The 18704-nt window shown below is 38.1% G+C and overlaps 1 protein-coding gene across 1 annotated transcript in view; it reads right to left on the bottom strand.

Annotated features, from left to right (window-relative positions):
* LOC106084878 (uncharacterized) overlaps positions 1–3391 on the bottom strand; it is a 394885-nt gene extending 391494 nt beyond the window's left edge. Inside the window, exon 1 of the mRNA XM_059369492.1 lies at positions 3153–3391. Coding sequence (XP_059225475.1) covers positions 3153–3218 — 66 coding nt within the window. The 5' untranslated portion in view covers positions 3219–3391. The remainder of the gene's footprint in view (positions 1–3152) is intronic.
* Positions 3392–18704: the final 15313 nt, after the last annotated feature.

Here is an 18704-nt window from a genome sequence, read left to right as displayed (position 1 = left end):
ATCAATAGAATTAAGAAAACTTGGAAATGGATCGCCGGAAATCCAGATCACGACGATTTCGAGATAATAGAGCAAAAAATTAACAATGTTTTGTCAAGCAATAATAGGCAGGTTGTAATAAATAATCTGTCTCTAAAAAAAAATAGATGAACTCACAGAAAATACCAACAAAATTATAAAAATTGTAAAAACCAATGAAAATTTTATAACCATGCTCAAAATGAAAATTGACCTTTTAAAGGAAGAAATTGTTAATGTAAATTATGCCATTCACTGGGCAAAGTCCGGCATAATAAATTCATTTGTATTGTCGAACACTGAAGTGAATATTGCAAAAGAGCTTTTCGAGAAAGATTCAATTCCCTTTGTAAACATAGAAGAAATATTCGAATTCTCTGAAGTAAAAATTGCATCAAATGAAAAATCACTTATTTATATCGTCAATGTACCGACTACGAATTTAGATTCCTGCAGTAAACTCTTGATTAAACCCACTAAGAGTGGGGATCTTATTAATAAAATTGATTATAATGAAATACTAGTTTGTAAAAATGAATCCTATGGGATCCTTAAACCATGTAAATCTTTCAATAATCTGACTGTTTGTAATTTAAATAATGTCAAAAGAATAGAAAAAGAAAATTGTTTGTTAAATCTTTTAAAAAGCGTAGAAGCAAACTGTACTTTATTGAGACATAGCACCACCCCTACAGTAGAGGAAGTCTTGCCTGGGATGATTCTACTAAATCAATTCGATGGTACCATTCTCATCAACGACGAGCAGTACAATCTTACGGGAACCTTCATAATCAAGTTTCAAAACGCTTCCATAACAATTGACAACGAGACATACAACTATTTCCAAACAACGTATGCCGAACCATTACCTGCAATCCTACAACCTAGATCTCCTGGATCAAAAATAGAAGAAGTAACCACTTTGGAATTTGTAAAAAGGATCCATCTAAACAATACAAAAGCGATAGAACTGTTGAACATTAAAAACAAATGGAGTGCGGCCGTGCATTTACTCACAATAGCTGCAGCTCTCATTCTGGTATTGTTCTTGATAAGAAGAAAGCAGCGCCCATTGATTGAAACCGTTAATCTAGCACCTCCCAATCAACTATCAGTTCCGACATCGAATTCAACAAACTTTCCAAGAGACGTACCAAGATTATCTCAGATACCTTACTTCTAACGGTATTACGATCGAGGACGCTCGTAACTAAGAGGGGAGGTGTTAACATCAAAGATGTTTGCTGGGATGTCAGCCAAACAAAAAATTCTTTATATTGGATTTCGATACCAAAAAAATTGCTGATTCTATTGATTAATTCATTGACCGCTGTCAGTCAACATTGTCCGCCTGCAACAACAAACAGTGAACCATCATGATTTGTAAGCAACAATATGAAATGGTAATGGTAATGAAATGTAAGCATTTCTACAGCTAACGCAAGGGTCAACAATCCGTATCCACCAGTACCGCAGATCAACAGCAAACACAGCAAAGCGGGTAACCTGACACCTCATGACGACAACAATAACAAAATCGTCAATCAGCAAGAAACCAATAGCAGCACCAGCAACAGCACCAACCAACAGCAGCAGCGCCAACAGCAGCACCAACCAACTTCAACCTAAGTTTAAGATTTTTGATTTAGTTCTGTAAAAGCACTCAAATTAATAAAAACAGAAATGTAGTAACTGTTAACTTATATATGGAAGCTATGTCTAAATCTGAATCGATTTCGAGCAAACTTTATAGACATTGTGGAAGTCGTCGGGGAGAGTGTTGTACAAAATTTTGGGAAGAATGGTCTATAAATGCGCTTGCAGTGGCTCTAGGAGTGAAAATCGGGTGATATATATATACTAGTGAGCTATATATAAATCTGAACCGATTTCCATGAAATTCACCAGCAATGTCGGGACTCATGAGAAAATCCTTCCTGTCAAATTTCGAGAGAATCGGTTAATAAATGACCATTTTTTTGCAGTATTACTGAAAATCGGATGAACATATATATGGGAGCTATATCCAAATCTGAACCGATTTCTATGAAATTCGGCTATAATATTGGGACTCATAAGAAAATCCTTTCTGCCAAATTTCGAGAAAATCGGTTAAAAAATGACCATTTTATTGCAGTATTACTGAAAATCGGACGAACACATATATGGGAGCTATATCCAAATCTGAACCGATTTTTTCCAATTTCAATAGGCTTTGTCTCTAGGCCGAAAAACATACCCACACCAAATTTGAAGACGATCGGAGGAAAATCGCGTACCTGTAGTTTATACACAAATTAATATGGACAGACAGACGGACATTGCTATTGGGTTGCCCAAAAAGTAATTACGGATTTTTCATATAGTCGGCGTTGACAAATTTTTTCAAAAACTATATTTGATTAAAGTTCATTCTAAGTTTTATTAAAAATGCATTTACTTTCTTTTAAAAAATCCGCAATTACTTTTTGGGCAACCCAATATATCAGAATCGGAAGGTGGTTCTGAGTCGATCGATATACTTATCAATGGGTCTATCTCTCTTCCTTTTGGGTGTTACAAACTAATTCACTGAGTTATAACACCCTGTACCAAAGTAGTGGCGTAGGGTATAAAAACCCACCTCAAGATTTGACTTCTTGGGCTGTTGAAGTAGGCAATTCTTCATCGATATATGCAATGCTTGGTAGGGGTTATATAAAATTCAGCCCACTGGAACTTTTCCCGCTTTTGTGTCTAATGTAGCTGCCAGGACTAGAACATAGGTTCATCGTATGATATCGCCCTCAAATAAACCAAACCCCCGATTTAGCAACAACATAAGGTTCATAGTCCATCCATGGTTTGGCCGGCCCTAATATTTTTCCTTAAATTTTTAAAAACCCTAAACACCTATGTGCGTACCAATATGTACATGACATTATAATATTAGTAAAGAAAATTCGTTGTCAACATGTTTGCACATGTCTCCTCCAAGGGACAAAAGCTATTCCAAACGAATTGATGGCAGTTAATTAACACCTTTCAACAAAAACTGCCATAGGCCATCATAGCAGGACACTTCATTTAACCACCAAAAAAAAAAAAATGGGACGAATGTCTATAATTTTAGGGTTTTATTGAATGTGACATACCTGTTGTCCGGCATTGGCAGCAACCCAGGCTTCGGCAAATGTTTCCATTGCACTTTGGAAATCCATGGTTTGGGGATATGTAAAACAGCGAAGAAGGGGCGAAATAACCCAGTTGGATGATAGTTTGAAGGGATTTTGGAGTTTTAAAGAAATTCTTTCAGTTGCCTGATTTTTTTTTTCAAATTTTCTGAGTGACACAAGCAACAAAGGTAATATTTAAAATTTTATTGTTTTTTTTTTTAATTTTTAGAAGTTGTTTGATGAATATATGTTAACATCAAAGATGTTTGCTGGGATGTCAGCCAAACAAAAAATTCTTTATATTGGATTTCGATACCAAAAAATTGCTGATTCTATTGATTAATTCATTGACCGCTGTCAGTCAACATTGTCCGCCTGCAACAACAAACAGTGAACCATCATGATTTGTAAGCAACAATATGAAATGGTAATGGTAATGAAATGTAAGCATTTCTACAGCTAACGCAAGGGTCAACAATCCGTATCCACCAGTACCGCAGATCAACAGCAAACACAGCAAAGCGGGTAACCTGACACCTCATGACGACAACAATAACAAAATCGTCAATCAGCAAGAAACCAATAGCAGCACCAGCAACAGCACCAACCAACAGCAGCAGCGCCAACAGCAGCACCAACCAACTTCAACCTAAGTTTAAGATTTTTGATTTAGTTCTGTAAAAGCACTCAAATTAATAAAAACAGAAATTTAGTAACTGTTAACTGGCGCCCAACGTGGGGCACAACAATCCATCAACGCACCCGGAGGCTGTGACCAAGGACCAAAAAAACACCCTAGAAGACCACAGAGGCTGTAGCTACAACTACCGGCTCAACACACGTCAACAAGTAAGCGGACGATTCTCCAAGTAGATTTAACGAAAGGACAACGAAATCGCCTCCATGGACGTATGGAAAATCTTTATAGGGATACATTTGTAAGTAGGCAGTGAACACAAAAAAAAAAATTTGTGAATCGTAGATTTAATAATTAAGAAGAATTTAAGTACAAAAGTGAAAAAAATGTGAAAACTCTGGTAGAGAAAAAATTTTGGTGAATAATTAAAGAATTTAAAAATTGTAACTTCAGGAAATAGAAAAATCAATAGAATTAAGAAAAGTTGGAAAAAGTTAGATTTAATAATTAAGAAGAATTTAAGTACGAAAGTGAAAAAAATGTGAAAACTCTGGTAGAGAAAAAAATTTTGGTGAATAATTAAAGAATTTAAAAATTGTAAAAACCAATGAAAATTTTATAACCATGCTCAAAATGAAAATTGACCTTTTAAAGGAAGAAATTGTTAATGTAAATTATGCCATTCACTGGGCAAAGTCCGGCATAATAAATTCATTTGTATTGTCGAACACTGAAGTGAATATTGCAAAAGAGCTTTTCGAGAAAGATTCAATTCCCTTTGTAAACATAGAAGAAATATTCGAATTCTCTGAAGTAAAAATTGCATCAAATGAAAAATCACTTATTTATATCGTCAATGTACCGACTACGAATTTAGATTCCTGCAGTAAACTCTTGATTAAACCCACTAAGAGTGGGGATCTTATTAATAAAATTGATTATAATGAAATACTAGTTTGTAAAAATGAATCCTATGGGATCCTTAAACCATGTAAATCTTTCAATAATCTGACTGTTTGTAATTTAAATAATGTCAAAAGAATAGAAAAAGAAAATTGTTTGTTAAATCTTTTAAAAAGCGTAGAAGCAAACTGTACTTTATTGAGACATAGCACCACCCCTACAGTAGAGGAAGTCTTGCCTGGGATGATTCTACTAAATCAATTCGATGGTACCATTCTCATCAACGACGAGCAGTACAATCTTACGGGAACCTTCATAATCAAGTTTCAAAACGCTTCCATAACAATTGACAACGAGACATACAACTATTTCCAAACAACGTATGCCGAACCATTACCTGCAATCCTACAACCTAGATCTCCTGGATCAAAAATAGAAGAAGTAACCACTTTGGAATTTGTAAAAAGGATCCATCTAAACAATACAAAAGCGATAGAACTGTTGAACATTAAAAACAAATGGAGTGCGGCCGTGCATTTACTCACAATAGCTGCAGCTCTCATTCTGGTATTGTTCTTGATAAGAAGAAAGCAGCGCCCATTGATTGAAACCGTTAATCTAGCACCTCCCAATCAACTATCAGTTCCGACATCGAATTCAACAAACTTTCCAAGAGACGTACCAAGATTATCTCAGATACCTTACTTCTAACGGTATTACGATCGAGGACGCTCGTAACTAAGAGGGGAGGTGTTAACATCAAAGATGTTTGCTGGGATGTCAGCCAAACAAAAAATTCTTTATATTGGATTTCGATACCAAAAAATTGCTGATTCTATTGATTAATTCATTGACCGCTGTCAGTCAACATTGTCCGCCTGCAACAACAAACAGTGAACCATCATGATTTGTAAGCAACAATATGAAATGGTAATGGTAATGAAATGTAAGCATTTCTACAGCTAACGCAAGGGTCAACAATCCGTATCCACCAGTACCGCAGATCAACAGCAAACACAGCAAAGCGGGTAACCTGACACCTCATGACGACAACAATAACAAAATCGTCAATCAGCAAGAAACCAATAGCAGCACCAGCAACAGCACCAACCAACAGCAGCAGCGCCAACAGCAGCACCAACCAACTTCAACCTAAGTTTAAGATTTTTGATTTAGTTCTGTAAAAGCACTCAAATTAATAAAAACAGAAATTTAGTAACTGTTAACTTATATATTTTTTTTTTCTTTTTTCGGTTTATTATTTTTTAACTTTGGTTTTTATATTTTTTCCTTTTCACTCACACCGTCGGCTTTTTTTTCAATTTTTATTAAACATTTCTTTTGTTTTTGTTAAGCTAAATCTCTTTTGCCTTACCGTCGGGCGCCACTTCATTTAGCAGCGCTTGAAACCTTTAAGTGTTTGTTTATGTTTATCTCTTTGTTGGCTTTTTTACTTTATTGGATTTAAGATGTTATTCTTCTTCTTCTTCTTTTGCTTCGTTTTCATCAACCTTAAGGGATTTTGCTATTGTTTTAATATTTCTTTTTGTTTTGCTTATAGGTTTTAATGACCCTGGTCCGGCAGGCAGGCAGGCAGCAGCTCATAAAAGTGTCATAAAATATTTGTAAGGCTATTTTGTAAGTAGCCCGGCTAGCCGCCAAAGAGGATGTAACCAATTAGTGGTCATAAAGACATAAACATTAAGCACATCAGCCGTCTTAGGATTTAAGCCAAATATGTGTCTAAGAGTTAAAAACACTGTCATAGGCAGAGGCAATGGGAGAAGTTTAGATTTTTGTCACTAAAGGATGCTTAAAGACTGATGGGACATTCATTTAAGGTTTTCTTTCAATTCATTGCTCATCCTTGTCATACCTAAATTTGCTGTTTGCTTGCCCTCCTCTTCCTTATGTTGTATTATCTCTTTCTACTCTCTGTGGTCATTATGCATTTAGCCGTGTCTGCTGCATGCATGCTGCCACTAGTGCTGCTGCTGCTACTACTGCTGCTTTGATGTTTAGAGTTTAATTGTCAAAAAGTGACAGCTGCCAGTAGATAAGCAGGGGACGTTTGCATACAGGTGACACTGCTAAAACTATGGTGGCGGGCTGACATTCATACAACAACCGCCCGAGGGGTAAGTTATGCCAACCGCAAGACTTAGGAAACCAGAAACAAACTTTTTCCTTTTTTTTTGGATTTCAAAAAAATATAATTTTTTTTTCAATTTAGCACTTTTTGCCTTTTATCTAGATAAATGTCGGAGAGACATTTGATTTGCTTAAGCCCTTGAGATAAGCTGTTATCTGTTCGTTTGCGCGTTTCTCTCTCGCTCTCGTAAATCGGGGCACTTGATCGAACGGGCGCCATACAATGACTGTCAACACGCAATGTCAAATGCTCGTTGATAAGCTGTCAAATCAAATACTGCTGTAGTCGGCTCTTGTTGAGCTGCTGCTGCTTCTTCTTCTTCGCCTTCTACTGGGTCGTAGATGTAGTCGCTCCTTCTCAATATGTTGCCGATTCCTAGGATGGGTTCTAGATGAGGCTCGGCTATTTGCAAGCGGGGAAGGGAGGGGGGCTTCGTCAAGATTCTCCTATTTCCTCGCCACTCTTACGCTTGGTTGCTCTTCCTGCACCTTCGTCTGCTGCTTCTAATTGTATTGCTCGTCGCTGTTATTGTCTCTAATGGTTTTGACAATAAGTGTAATTGGTGTTGACTTTGTTGTCGTTGCCGCTGTTGTTGTTGTTGTTATCACACTTCAACACCATAAGCATAAGCAACAACAACATAGCATAAGGTCTGGTATATTTTTGTTTTTACTCAACAAAGCCGTCGCCGTTTCATAACCGACATTGTCTCTGTGTGCTAGTCGTTTGTTTCACGCCGCGATTTTCTCTTGTTGTTGTTTTTGGGCGAGCTGTTGTTATTGCGCCTCTCTCGGCTCGATTATCAATAACAATTGTCAAATTTAAAATTTATCTAAAAGCGGCAATACCAATAACACCAACAACAACATCCATAATTCCTATACACTCCGCATAGAAAATCAAAACAGACATCAAAAGACAACTAGACTCATCATCAAAGTAAATGAATGGCTCTTCCTAGTTTAGGATTTTATTTTTTAGGTTGTTTTTGTTTTTCTTTTTTTTTGGGTTATTTGGATATCCTACAACAACATTGAACATGGTACACAAACACGCATCGTTTGTCATTACAGTGAAAACAAAAAAAAAAACTTTCAATTGTTTTTCTTTTGGGTGGTTTTGTTTGTTTGGCTATTTACTAAACGTTGTTGTTATTGTTTCTTTACATTTAGCGGCGTTTGTCGTGAGCAACGTTTTGCGTCGTCGTCGCCGTCGTGCTTTCGTTTCGAATTCTTTGTGCAAACGCGCGTCACAACATGCTTACCTAACGCAAGTTGTCGCACAACTGATATTTTACCACACTCGCATATGTGCGGTGTTTTTTTGTTGTTGTTATTTTGTTTTGTGTTATTGTATTGGCTGCTTAGGCTATCATGGTATGCGTACTAAGAGACTCATTTAGTTGCTTCCCATACTCTTTAAACCAGCACATGTTTTTTTTGTAGAAGAAATATTCTCTTGCATCTTCTTCGCCTCATTGAAGGCCTCTCTCTTAAACTCTCTTCGTTTGTATGGGGGATTTATTAGTTTGTGGTGCTATGGTTTGGTTTGCTGGAGGTTGAGTTTGTTGTAACCCACTTTACATCATTTCCTCTGTTTTGGGTGGTAGCAAGAAGGATTAAGGATTATGTCTTCATTGTGTGAGTGCAGATTTGTGCTGTTGTAAATGGAATGATGTTTGTGTGTGTGTGTGTGTGTACGCGTGCATGGGGATTTTGCAGGCAGCAGCTAGCAGTGAGATATATTAGGGTAAATTGATTGCTATTGTCTAACGCTTTAAAAAAGGGGGGAAATACATTTTTTTGAACTACTTTAAAATATTTTTTTGAAAATTTTTATTTTGAAGTTTGGGGCATTTACTTGTCGTTTTAAGTCAAAGGTTGCTAGGAAAAGTCGTAGGTTAATAAATGACCAAATGGAGGATTTCTAGATGCGAATTTATTTAAAGATTCGAATGACACTGACTCTAACTGAAATACTGACTGCCTATGATACTCAAAATGGGAAGGCGAGTTATTGCCGCTTTTAAATAACCAATGGCCAACATCAGCATCTGTTCCCAGGTTAGGTGCGGCTGAAAGCGGTCGTGGGATCTTGAAGCAAGCAGCTGGCTACATCGAAGAATACACTTGTGGTTCCATCTAAACCATGCGGTTAGGGCGCATGAGTTTCAGTAACCCGCAACCCGAAAACTAATAAATTGCTCTGAGAAAAAGGGAGTACTCTCCCTTCCGTAAGTTCGGCCGAATCTTGTATACCCTCCACCATGGACCGTATTTGTCAAGTTCATTGACCAATATCTTTTTATAGACAAACAAAGGATAATGAATACGAATTGCTATGCTATTTCAGCTATACCAAGTTATAAACCGATTGGGGTTAATACTTAGTTTGGCTGTTGAAGACCAAAGTGGAATTCATTGTTCAAAATTTCGGCCAAATCGGATAAGAATTGCGCACTATCATGGCTCAAGAAATAAAATTGAAAGATCTGTTTTTATGGAAGCTATATCAGGTTACCATATGTAACACGTTTGTTAAAGGTCATACCAGAAGTGGTTATGCAAAATTTCTGCCAAATCGGATAAGACTTGCCCCCTCTAGAGGCTCAAGATGTATACTCGGCAGATCGGTTTATATTAGAGTCATATCAGGTTGTGAAGCGATCAACACCATACTTGGCACAGTTGCTGATGGTCAAACCAAAACACTTTATGCAAATTTTCAGTCAAAACGGATAATAATTGCATAATTGCGCCTTTCAGCGGTTCAAGAAGTCAAGATTCGAAATCGGTTTATGTGGGAGCTAAATCAGGTTATGAACCGATACTTGGCACAGTTGTTGGTGGTCAAACCAAAACACTTCATTCAAAATTTTAGCAAAAGCGGATAATAATTGCGCCCTCTAGACATTCAAGAACTCAAGATCCGAGATCGGTTTATAAGAGCTATATCCGGGTACGGACCGATTTTGACAAAATTTTGCAAAGATGTTGAAAGGCAAAATAAAACACTTCGTGCAAAATTTCATTCCAATCGGATAAGAATTACGCCCTCTACTCAAGAAGTCACGACCCACGATCGGTTTATATGACAGCTATATCAGGTTATAGACCGATTTGAACCATACTTAGCACAGTTGTTGGATGTCATAACAAAACACGTCGAGCAAAATTTCATTCAAGATTTAAACCATACTTAGCACAGTTATTGGAAGTGATATGAAAACACTTCGTGCAAAATTTCAGTCAAATCGGATAAGAATTGCGCCCTCTAGAAGCTCAAGTAGTCAAGATCAAAGATCGGTTTATATGGCAGCTATATTAGGTCATGGACCGATTTGAACCATAATTGGCACAGTTGTTGGATATCATATCAAAACACGTCGTGCAAAATTTTATTCCAATCGGATAAGAATTGCTATCTCTAGAGGCTCAATAATAAAAAGTGTTTTGTGCAAAATTTCAAGGGGCTAGCTCTACTCCTTCGAAAGTTAGCGTGCTTTCGGCTGACAGACGGACGGCCGGACCGAAAAATTTATCCAAGTGCCGAGGTGACCAAGAGGCATCCGGATCACCAACGAAACCGGCATGTACAAAACCACAAATAATTTTGCGGTGGTGTGTATGTATCATTTGTATGAATATGCATCGCTTTGAAGCAAACGAGCGACTACCGGGTTTAAATTACCTCCGCAAATCGTATTCTCATGTGTATCTGGTATATGAGGTGGTATTATGAGTGTTTGCCCAAAACAACGCAAATACCGCAGGTTTATTTTGACATAAAAACAAATTTGAAAAATTCCAAAAACTGATAGCAATCAGTTTTCAGAAATGCATTTTAATAGTAGCAACATCAAAATATATTTTTGTTAAAATAAATCGGCATGTTCATCGTTGAAAAGGTAACAAGACAATTATGTTGATGCGGTGTTTCCATTTTTGTCTTACATTTACTCATAACACCGCCATGGACAAAAACGATGTTAAACGGTGTTGGAGTATTTAAACGTTCGCCACTTATATCAGTGTGGTGAGTATTACATCGCATTTTTAAGAGTATGACGCAAATCACCGCTTGCATTGCTCTGTTTGAAAAACAGACTGAATGAAGAAGCATTAAATAAGAAGTCTGTTCCATTGCCCGTATACCCAAGATACTTTTAACTACCATTACAATTTTAATACGACGAAGAGAGCGGCAACGAATATCGTGAAGCCCTGGGTAGGTTGTTGGTTCAAAAAGGAACAGCGAAGAGCGATGAGGAGTTCCTAGGGGAAATGTCGGTAGCATTGGAAGGGGACACTGATGGACCTAAAGTTAATGGAGGGACTGGCAGCGGAAAACTTCGTGGGAAATGAACCTCGGTGTAGATGGCCCTCCACAAAGTGGTACGAGGCTCGAAACGTCTCTCGAACTGAAGAAGGGCACCATTCTTACTGGATATCGAGCGGATATTTAACAACGTAAAGAAATGTCACCGCCCTGAACCGCACGAAGGTCTACTCAAATATCCCCCGGTGTATTTATAATATACAATCCGGCGGGGTTATCAATGCGTGGTTATCCCCTTGCTATATATGGTCACAAAGAGGGGGCTGTAAGCATTCCAAGACAATGAGGTCAACTCTTGACTTGAAGAGGCCTACCGCTTTGCTTTCACTGGCAAGAACTGAAACTGACTAATCTAATCGGACAAGATGCAGACAGAATGAAGGTTTCCAGTAACGACTTTTACAGAAGATGTAAGGAAATCAAGGAAGAAGAGACTATAGAACACATTCTGTATGTGTCCCGCACTGGCAGTCAAAAGGAGTTCCACCATTCTTTGAGATCTTGTCTGATTAAGCGGTTATGAACATACGCAAGTTGTTGGGCTTTTTAAAGCGATCTGGATGGTTCAAAGGTAAGAACTAGAAGACATCTTCCTTCCTCTGTTCCTTTGGTATCAAAATGGATGAAAACGTCTAAGTGAGTCTGATGGCAGACTGCCACTTAAACCTAACCTAACCCATCCACTTACTAATACTGGCTACATTTGAGAGGTATCCTGCCATATGACACCTTCTCTACCAAGTGGTGTCGCTAAAACAAGGAGGCCCCTTATCATTGATCTTATCTTCAATCGGATTGCAGTCATTGATATGAGTGAAGTATCCCCTGTTCCTTAATGGAATGTTCATAGGAAATTTAGAAATTTAGTAGTGGTCAGAAGGCTGGTGGCAATGAGAAACGTTTCAAGGTGGGTGCTCTCGCTGTTTCTACGGAACGAATTTTATCCAAGGCAAATTTCTGACGATCATCAGCGAGATCATGAAAAGCTCACAATGGAGACTTTCGAAATAGTCTACGAGAATGGGTTAAGGAATAACAGATGGAAAACGGAACTTGTGCTCTGCAGTCGAAGATATTTGGTACCATATTGTCAAAAGGTGGCTTAAAACGTAGCATTTTGCAATATCGGTCTGTACCCACATAAAGTGTATACATTTTTAATCGTCTTGATACTCAAAATCAATCTAGCCAAGTCATTCCCTCTGCCCTCGTGTCCGTCCGTCCATGGAAGTCACGATAGCGGTCGAACGCGAAAAACAAACCGCTTAAAATTTTGCCCAGATACTTATTATTGATTTTAGGTCTATGGGATTGCAAATGAGCGACATTGGTTTAGATTTGCATGAAGCTCCCATATAAGCCAATCTCCGGTATAGTTTCTTGAGCCCTTAGGTCCCTCTATTTTCAACCGATTTCGTTGAAATTTTGCACAAAGACTGACTTCTGACTATTAACATCCGTGCGCAGTATGATCCGGATCGTTTTATGACCTGATATAGCTCCCATATAAACTTACCTCCCACTTAAACATCTTGGAGAGGAAGCCTTATTTGTCTTCTGATCTGGCTATAATTTTACGCAATATACTGTTATGACCTGCACTAACCGTGACAAGTACGCTCCATATCGGTCTGTAAACTGATACTGTATGGCACCCATATAAACTTACCTCCCCGATTTGACATCCTAAGGCCCTGGTAGGCGCAATTTTTGCTCGAATTTTGCTAAAATTTTGCACGTAGTATTATTTTATGATTTCCAAGTAAGGTTTAAATCGAAGTATCATCTGATAAAGCTTCTACATAAACCGATCTCCCAATTTGTCAACCTCAGACCCTGGAAGCTGCAATTTTTATTTAATTTGGCTGAAATGTTGCACGTAATGTTCTGTTATGACTTTCAACGAACGTGCCAAGTACGGTCTTAATCGGTATATAACCTGATATAGCTCCCATATAAACCCATGTCCCTTCTACGGCCCCAAGAATATTTGTTATACCCTAGAACACCACTGTAGTACACGGTATTATAACTTTGTGCATTTATTTGCAACGCTAAGAAGGAGAATAGTTAGACCGTTTGATAAGTATACCGATCAACTCAGAATCACTTTCGGATTTAATTTAGCCATGTCTGTCCGTAAGGCCATGTATTAATTAAAGTCTGAAAAGATTTGGACATAGGTTCTACTTATTAAAAGTAGTAGGTCGACTCAGTGGTTTGAGGTATAATATAGTCGGCTGCACCCGACTATAGCCTTTCCTTTCTGGATTTTTGCAGATTTTGGCAGTTAAGTATGCATGTGCCCCTCAACTAAGTTAATTTGTGTAAATTTTTAGTGGAATCAATGGTTTTGGTGTCCCAAGGCCTCATCGAATTTGGCACATTTTTACTGGTTTACTTGTCCGCTTATCCATCTGTTTCAGATCATTTCATAAGTAAGATACTTTAAGGGCAGACCATTGACTTAAATAATGTTGTAAGACAGATATTTATCTAAGAAAGCAATCTCATTTAAAATCAAAATCCGCAAAGTGGATTATACATGCTGCCACCATAATCTGCTAAAGTCAGACCGACGTTTTTGGCAAAATTTAAAATGAGCACACACACACACACACACATACTTTAACAATATTTTAGAAATCCACTGACAACTCTTTAAAAGTTTAAGAGAGCATACCATGAGAGCATTCTTAGGGACAGGTTCTCTACCGGCATTTTATCTATGTGTGTAACCAAAACAAAACTCATACATATGCATTGTAAAGAGAATTAATTTCATAGCAAAGAGAAAGAGAATGGATAAAAAGAGCTGAGTTAAATGTGTAACGTTACGAATGGTGTAGTCTGTGGACGCTCTCGGTTTTTATCTTACCAATACAGTTACAAAAGGGATTATAAGAAATGACACAAAGGTTTGCCAAAATCGAGGGAATTCTATTTTCTGTTTTTTTTTACTCGGGTGTAAGATATAGCCATTAAGTTAGGGAAAGGAAGATTTTTGGATTTAAGTTCAGATAATAAGCTAGAAATATTTTGGAGATTTATTAGAATAGATACCTATCAATTTTTTAAGCAGGCTTTCCAAAGGCCTTAGAAAAATTCCAAGTTTGAGGCTTTTTAATCTAAAATGAAGTCCTACTTTAATACTATTTAGCTTGGTAGCTGCTACCTTAAGTACCTATGTAGCTCTTTGGGAAATTTTACCAAAAAAGGGGTTTTTTTAACTGCTGTTTAAGGTCTCCGAATTCATTTATAAGGAGATTGTCTCTTTGAGTGCTACTGCAGCAAAAGGAAAGAGTAAGAGCATGGCCTAAAATTTTTACTTAATACAGGATGACGTGTTGTTAGTGTAATGCAGCTACTATACGTTGTATGGATGTGTGTGCTTTTTTGGGAGTAAGCATGAGTACCGCTATAGCTTTTGTTGTTTGTTAGTTGTCAGTCGTTGCCGAGCACAACAACAAACAACAGCAAAAACAAAAACAAAAATGTCGTTATGCTTGGCTAAGCACAAGGCTACACCCACTCCATGATGACTTTGTTTTGGGGAGTTCTATGTATTCACATTTGGCACCTTGGCTTTAGCTAAAAACCAAACATGTGTGTGAGTGCTGGTGTGCAAGATACCACTTGGTATGAGAGTACATTGTGTTGCTACTTCTCTTCCTTATTCTCCTCACAAGTCCAACAAACAGACTAAGGCATTTGGTGTTTGACAGAGGCAATGCTTGTTGTATGGCTGACTGGCTAGCTGGCTGGCTGTATATGGAGATAAACCAACAGTTCGTTTCTTTTGGTTGGCTGCTTGGCAATTGTCCATTTATTTCTCTTTTCTTTTTTTTTGGGGGGGGATTTTGTTCAAGTTTTTGAGGCATATATAGCGCCTCAGATAAGAAGTGAGATAATGCGCGCGCATTACATGCGATTAGAGGTGCCTCAGTACACGGCAGCGAAGGATTTAGCCAACCATCACAAAGGGATTTTTTGTTGTACTTTGCTGCAGAGGGGTTTGGCGTTTCGCACTGGTTCTCATTTGATTTTGGGCATGTCTCGCTTCTTGAGTTTTTTTTTTTTTGTAAATAGCTACAGAAGAGTATAAAATAAATCCCTGAAAATACATATATATACCTGGCTATATACTTTGTTGATTTTTCGTTTGGTATGGGGGGACAAAGTAATTTGTATTAATCTAATATCTGTAAGGTGGAACTACTCAAATGCCATAATTGGTAAACCAATCAAAAAAAGACTTTGAAAATTTGTTGGCAATGTTTTATATTCCAAGATGAAGTAGATACTGGTACATAAGTTAAGGCATTTGTTATACAGGTTTACATCATACGTATATACACTTATATAAAGGATATATATCCAATGTTCTGGTCTTCTAAATATTAGTCAAATGGTGGAAAAACGAAAGACCTTGGGGTTATTGTGAAAGAAACTTATTGTGAAAGAAACTTCATTCGCTGGAGAATATGAAGATGCCTGTTTCTTTTCCAAAAAATTTTAAGGGTTTCTATTCCGAGTCACCTTAACATCTCTTTTTTGGATCAAACAACACGCAGTGGATGTCCCCTATGAATGCGGTGCATTGCGTTGGCGAATGAAGTTTCAGGAATTGGAGGGAGGACGAGAGAGTTGTGACCAACTGACTTTAATCTCTGGATGTCGCAGTGGGTGTGAAAAACTATTGCCAGTCGATTCTACATATGAATGGTTCGGACGAAAAAGAATTATCTATAAGTCCGTTCTGCTGACCAATCAACTACAAACGGTTGCGACATTTTGAAAAACCTAGTATTTCTGACAAACATCCCTACATTAGAAATAAGATGACGAATACCAGATGAACACACCCCATGAAAGTGCCAATACAATAACTTCAAGCAGCCCATGTTACGATGATGTTGAAGGGAGGCAAAAAGAGCTGGATACCTCACTGCTTTCAATCAACACCATTGCTATTCTCTGGCCAAGGTCCAAGAGCTACAAGAATGATTTTAAGGCACCCAGCCAATATACGTTAGTTGTAATCCATTTTCGTCCTTTTGAAAGTGGTATGGATGTTAAAAAGATCAGAAGAAGTGAAATATTGGGTTGTCCATTAAGGACTTGACATTTTATTTAATAAAACGCAAACCACTTGATTTATTTCAAAAACTTTATTATCGGCTTGAAGTACTCTTCAAACATTTTTGAATGGGTCTCGACTTAGTTCATATGGCGAACATGGGCATGTTTGCATCTGTCAATATGTTGGACTCAATTTTCGATGATTCGGGAACAAATTCTAGCCGAAAAAGTCGCTACATGCACAATTTCAGCCAGATCGGGCAAAAATTGCGGCTTGTAAGGACTCAAGAAGTCCAGTCTCGAGATCGGTTTATATGGGAGCCGTAGTTGACACAGTTGTTGGAAGTCATAGCAGAACACTGCATGGGAAATTTCCGCCACATCAGACAAAAATTGCGGCTTACAATGGCTCAAGAAGTCAACTTGGGGGACGGGTACATATGGGAGCTATATCAGGTTATAGACCGATTTGGACCGTAGTTGACACAGTTGTTGGAAGTCATAGCAGAACACTACATGCAAATTTCCGCCACATCAGACAAAAAATGCGGCTTACAATGGCTCAAGAAGGCAACTTGGGGGACGGGTATATATGGGAGCTATATCAGGTTATAGACCGATTTGGACAGTAGTTGGTACATTGTTGGAAGTCATAATAGAACACTACATGCGAAATTTCAGCCACATCGAACAAAAATTGCGGCTTGTAGGGGCTCAAGGTTATAGACCGCTGGGTGCTATCAGGTTACAGTTGACTCAGTTTGGACCGTAGTTGACACAGTTGTTGGAAGTCATAACAGAACACTACATGCAAAATTTAAGCCAAATCAGAAAAAAATTGCGGCTTAAAGGTGTTCAAGAAATCAAATCTGGAGATCGGTTATGGGAGCTATATCTAAATCTGAACCGATCGGATAGATTCAAAATAACGAGTCGATGAAGAGTTTATACACCTTATGGGGTCTTAGACGAAATATGGTACGGTTTGCACCAAATTCGACACTAATATTGAGAGGTCTAACAAGCACAAGTCATTTATAAATTTTGTAAAACAACATGTAGGTCTTTTTGGTAGCCTTATCCAAATATACACCGATCTGAACCAAATACGACACGGATGTCGAAAAGCGTAACATAAGTCACTGTGTTAAATTTCAACGAAATCAGATAAAAAATGTTCTTTTTATGGGGCCAAGACTTAAAATCAAACCTGAACCGATCTGGGCCAAATTGAAGAGGGCTGTCGAAGGGCCTAACGCAACTTACTGTCCCAAATTTCGGCGACATCGGATAATAAATGCGCCTTTTGTGGCCCCAAAACCTTAAATCGAGAGATTGGTCTATATGACAGCTATATCCAAATCTTGAGCGATCTAAGTCAAATTGAAGAAGGATGTCGAAGGGTATAACGCAACTCACTATTCGAAATTTCGGCGACATCGGATAATAGATGCACCTTCTATTGGCCCAAAACCTTAAATCGAGTGATCGTTCTATATGACAGCTATATCCAAATCTGGACCGATCTGTGCCAAATTGAAGTGGGATGTCGGTTGGCCTAACACAACTCATTGTCCCAAATTTCAGCAAAATCGGACAATAAAAGCACCTTTCATGGCCCCAAAAGCTTAAATCGAGAGATCGGCCTATGTGGCAGCTATATTCAAATCTGGACCGATCTGTGCCATATTGCAGAAGTATGTCGAGGGGCTTCACACAACTCACTGTCTCCAATTTCGGCGACATCGGACAATAAATGCGCCTTTTAAGGAGCCTAAAACATTAAATCGAGAGATAGGCCTATATGACAGTTATATCTAAGTCTGAACCGATCTGAGCTAAATTGCAGAAGTATGTCGAAGGGCCTAACAGAACTCACTGTCCCAAATTTCAGCAAAATCGGATAATAAATGTGGCTTTTATAGGCCTAAGACTCAAAATCGGAGGATCGATCTATATGGCAGCTATATATAAATCTGGACCGATCTGGGCCAAATTGACGAAGGATGTCGAAGGGCCTAACACAACTCACTGTCCCAAATTTCAGCAAAATCGAATAATAAATGTGGCTTTTATGGGCCTAAGACGCTAAATCGGCGGATCGGTCTATATTGGGGCTATATCAAAATATAGTCCGATATAGCCCATCTTCGGACTCTAACCTGCTTATGGAGAAAAAAAGAATCTGTGCAAAGTGTCAGCTCAATATCTCTATTTTTAAAAACTGTAGCGTGATTTCAACAGGCAGACGGACAGATGGAGGGACATGGATAGATCGTCTAAGATTTTTATGCTGATCTGATCGAGGATATATATACTTCATAGGGTCGGAAATAGATATTTCGAGGTGTTGCAAATGGAATGACAAAATGAATATACTCCCATCCTTCGGTGGTGGGTATAATAAGCTATTCGACAC

The sequence above is a fragment of the Stomoxys calcitrans genome, chromosome 5 (genome assembly GCF_963082655.1).
Source record: "Stomoxys calcitrans chromosome 5, idStoCalc2.1, whole genome shotgun sequence".
NCBI classification, from domain to species: Eukaryota; Metazoa; Arthropoda; class Insecta; order Diptera; family Muscidae; genus Stomoxys; species Stomoxys calcitrans.
This window is presented reverse-complemented; position numbering and strand designations above follow the sequence as displayed.